This window comes from Perna viridis, chromosome 4, assembly GCF_037379345.1.
Source record: "Perna viridis isolate PV_CMFRI_1.1 ecotype Kerala chromosome 4, ASM3737934v1, whole genome shotgun sequence".
NCBI classification, from domain to species: Eukaryota; Metazoa; Mollusca; class Bivalvia; order Mytilida; family Mytilidae; genus Perna; species Perna viridis.
The window spans coordinates 21853426-21857552 of record NC_142448.1 but is presented as its reverse complement, the minus strand read 5'-3'; the positions used below and the strand labels follow the sequence as shown (position 1 = coordinate 21857552).

Below are 4127 nucleotides of genomic sequence, written 5' to 3'. Positions count from 1 at the left end.
TATCTGTGTTGTTTGTTCATGCCATTATTATATTAATTTATTTAAAATTTAATTTAAAACTACATGCACATTGTCCCATATTAAAATATTCTCAGTCAATTTATTCTTGATAAAGTAAAGTGTCTTCAGTATATTAATTACAGAAAGGGAGCTAATTCATTCTTTTTTAATGCAATACTAGAAACTTCTTACATGTACATGTTAACCCATTATTATTAAAATAAATTATTTAGAATTTAATTTAAAACTACATGCACATTGTGCCATATTAAAATATTCTCAGTCAATTTATTCTGATAAAATAAAGTGTCCTCAGTATATTTACCACAGAAAGGGAGCTAATTCATTCTTTTTTAATGCAATACTAGAAACTTCTTACATGTACATGTTAACCCATTATTTTTTAAGTAAAAGAATAACTAACATTCACAATGTAAGTGAAAGTATTCTTGGAAATGTAGATTTAGAACGAACTAATAGTGTCATTTTTATGTTTGTTTTTTTGTTTTTTTGTTTTTTTGTTTTTTGTTTTTTTTTGAGAGACCAAACATGTCCACTTATAATATTTTCATCAGTGCATTTATGTAAAATGTTTGCAATCAGTATAGTTCTACAAAAGTTTTTTTTTAAACTTTTTTTACTGGGAAAAACATGTTATATACTGAGATATTAAATAGCTAATATTATATTCATGAAAATACATGTACAAGCTTTAATACACAAATATATTAATTTTCTATTTTACATAAAATAGTTTAAATTCACAGCTTCAATAGTTATTACAAGAAGTTGGTTCCAAACAAACGTAACAAAGAAATGTAAAGTCACAGTTTTCTCAGGAACTGCTCATCACAGCAACCTGAAATTTTAACACATTCTTCCTGTAGATATGCCTTATGGTGGAATTTATTTTTTTTTAATTTTGAAAGTTGAAATTTTTGTTACATTTTTCTCAGCAACTACTCGTTACAGTGGCTCAAAATTTTAACCCATTCTTTCTGAAAATATGCCATTTGGTGGGATACATTTTTGGAAAAATTTGACAACTTCCTGTTTAATGAGGTCTACTTAATGTTTTTGCAAGTTGAAATTTTCCTCACACTTTTCTCAGCAGCTACTCATCACAGTGGCTTAAAATTTTAACACATTCTTTTAATGGTGGAATCCATTTTCAAAAAAATTCAACAATATTTTCCTGTTTAGCAAGGACTTCATGTTCCTGATATCATGATTGAAAGGGAGTATCACTAGTGAGCCATGTGCTTTTGAGCAAATAATTTGCATCAATAATGTGAGTGTAAATTATTGCGAATTTAAGTCGGTCACATTTTTCCCAATAATAAATACATCAGAATAAATTCTGTCTTTAAAGTAACTAATACTGAAAGCTGTAAGGAAATGAGATTGGACAAGATTGAGGTTGTATGTACATTACATTTTATGCAAGTGCTTTGCTATTGAGGTTGACTGGCTTTACATAATATTTAATGCAGCAAAACTTTGTTTACTGTTATGGAAGCAACCACTTGGTGTTTAAAGGAGTAAGGATGAAGAGTATGTCCTGGATATTTACCTACATCGTCCGTGGTGCAAACAGACATATATTAGCCACTGGTCTCGGTCTTGTCATGCTTAGGCTTACCTACATAAATTATGTATTCAGTAACATTATAATTCAAATTTAACACAGTGTTTATACGTCCAAGATGTGCATTTCCTGTCATTTAAATATTTACAAATGTTTAATATGAATTTTTACCTATTGAATTAAGTCTTTTATTTTTATTTTTTCGTTTTTTTTTTTGCGGGAAGGCTGCGTGTGTCTTGTTCCGAAAGTAAAATGTGTCATCCAATATTAGGTCCGACTAGGTAAAATGTCAACAGGAAGTGGTAAACAGGCACGAACTACATTAGTTTATTCCATAAAATAAAATACAAATACACATTTAAAATTTGCTTAAAGACTATATTTTAACAGTTTTGAACTATACATTATACATTTTCATACCATTAAGTATTGCAAGAAATTGTCTTCAGGTGCATTGTGTTCATCCGCAGGTATAAACAAAACACTGTGCACGTCAGAACCTTTGAAAATCGATAATAATGAATGAAAATGTAGATTGACAGCCCACTTATCATGGCAGATCATTGAAACCACAATATGGAATATGCGAAGTCTGTATTTTCGGGTTGGAATGCGGATGGATACAGTAGCAAAGCGACAGAAGGTGCTAAAACGCGAACATTAGTCATTAGTATCTGCTCATATTCATAATTTGATCAGATGTTCCAGTATTTCATGAATTCATTTCTGACCACCCACACAACTTTACTTTATGATAGTTAGGAAACAAACACCTCTCTTATTTTTATAATAGTATCAAGCTATCTATCTTCGGGAGAAGCTACTTCTTCATCAAGTTCATGTAGCTTCAGACAGCATCGATAGTGAACCTTTAATTAAGAGTTTCATTCAGCTTCATGACAATAAGACAGTGAAAACATGACAGATTCTGAAGAAGTGTAAGCTTAAATACTTACGAGTCTCTGAATATTGGTCTAACTTTCATATGTTACATTCTGACATACCATGACTGACATGAGCCATGATGAGGCTGGAGTTGGAGAAATACTGGAAACCTCTTTTCCCACAATTTGCAGAATTTTCAAGCAGGTCCATAGTGAATCTGATCCACAACAACTGTTTTACTTCTCTACCATTTAGCTCTCATTGTAAAGTAATATGGAGTAGGCAATGCCTATGAAAACAAGCACTGTGAGTTTCACCTTACTTGACATTTCATTTTACTCTTATGAGCAGCTCAAGCAAAATCCTTTAAGTTTCATAATTTGTACATTTCCAGAACAATATCAGTTCTCAATAGAGTGTGAGAAAATTTTACACATAATCCCGTATGTAAACAAATTATAACAAGAATGGTTATGGTGAATATGTCAAAGAGACAACCACTCTGTCAGGATGAAAAATGTCAGCTCAAGCCAACTCATGGGCCTTCAATGAATGACAAGGAAACCCTCACACCATAGGACAGGTTGCAGCTGGCTCCAAAACAGCATCAGACACAGGTACAGCAAAATAGTTGCTTCCATATACTTCAGCAACATTAAAGTAAACAAAGTGAAAACAATACATGTACATGCAGAGGCCAGAAAGTCCTGTCCTGGGTCAGGCACAAAAAGGTGACAGGGTTAAAGTACATGTACCTTGATTTGATCAAGACCCTCCCTTTAAAATCTTTTTTTCATTGGTATATTGGGGAACCTTAGGGGAAATTCAGATACATGTTAACCATAGAGCTCACATCCCTTCATGGTGATAAGATAATAATAAGATTTCAATAACCTGTCACGGCTGTGGTTCCATGTATACCTCTTTCGTTAACTTAAGATCAAGTATTTATAAGCTCACTTCAGCTAGGTTTTGTATTCTTGATGGTTTTGCTTTACAGACCACCATGAATATATTTTTGTCAAGCTACTTACGTCTGCCTATCGAACTGAGTTTACATTTTCAGCCTTAATGGACATTATCAACTCTTTGTATGAACTTACATTTTTAGCAGACAACAAATATGTTTCAGGTTAATTTCAAACAACTTAATGCATAATAGATTTACTGGCTAAAAGTATATTGTACATACAGCACAGCATTAACTGCCCTATTTAGGCGATGATGTATAACTGGAGAGCATGAGTTGCTCACAAAACTATACGGTTGACTCCAAGTATCAAAGCCCACTCAATGACAGGCCAGTAACAAAATGATTCCACTAAAGATTAAATTCTAAAGCCAAGTCAATTACCTTTCTACCTTCATAATGTACTACAATACAGGTACCACAATTGCACTAAGGATGAATTCAATTACAGAGATTTTTATGAGAGGAATTTGACATGGGTAATTGTTTAAGATATTTATATATGAACAAGTCAAATGAACATATTGTAAGATTTTATTCATTTAGTTGAATTTAAATGTGTACAGTGCAGTAGATTATTAATAATAAAGTTCTTAAATTGAATGAAAGATGAAAGTGAGAGTGTGTTAAAGTGATGGTGAGTATATATATTTTTTTGTATAGTCTTTTTTGTATTAAATGTGA

The 4127-nt window shown here is 31.9% G+C and overlaps 1 protein-coding gene across 8 annotated transcripts in view; it reads left to right on the top strand.

Annotated features, from left to right (window-relative positions):
* Positions 1-2032: 2032 nt before the first annotated feature.
* The window catches only part of LOC148619315 (small G protein signaling modulator 3 homolog), a 39101-nt gene continuing 37006 nt past the window's right edge, over positions 2033-4127 (top strand). For 7 of the 8 annotated variants that reach the window (XR_015921566.1, XR_015921568.1, XR_015921567.1 and 4 more), the window contains exon 1: positions 2033-2231. Coding sequence is in view for 4 of the 8 variants with exons in the window: in XM_088579037.1 (XP_088435163.1) it covers positions 2165-2231 (67 nt within the window). In the remaining 4 variants the exon portion in view is untranslated. The other variant, XM_088579040.1, reaches the window with a different exon arrangement.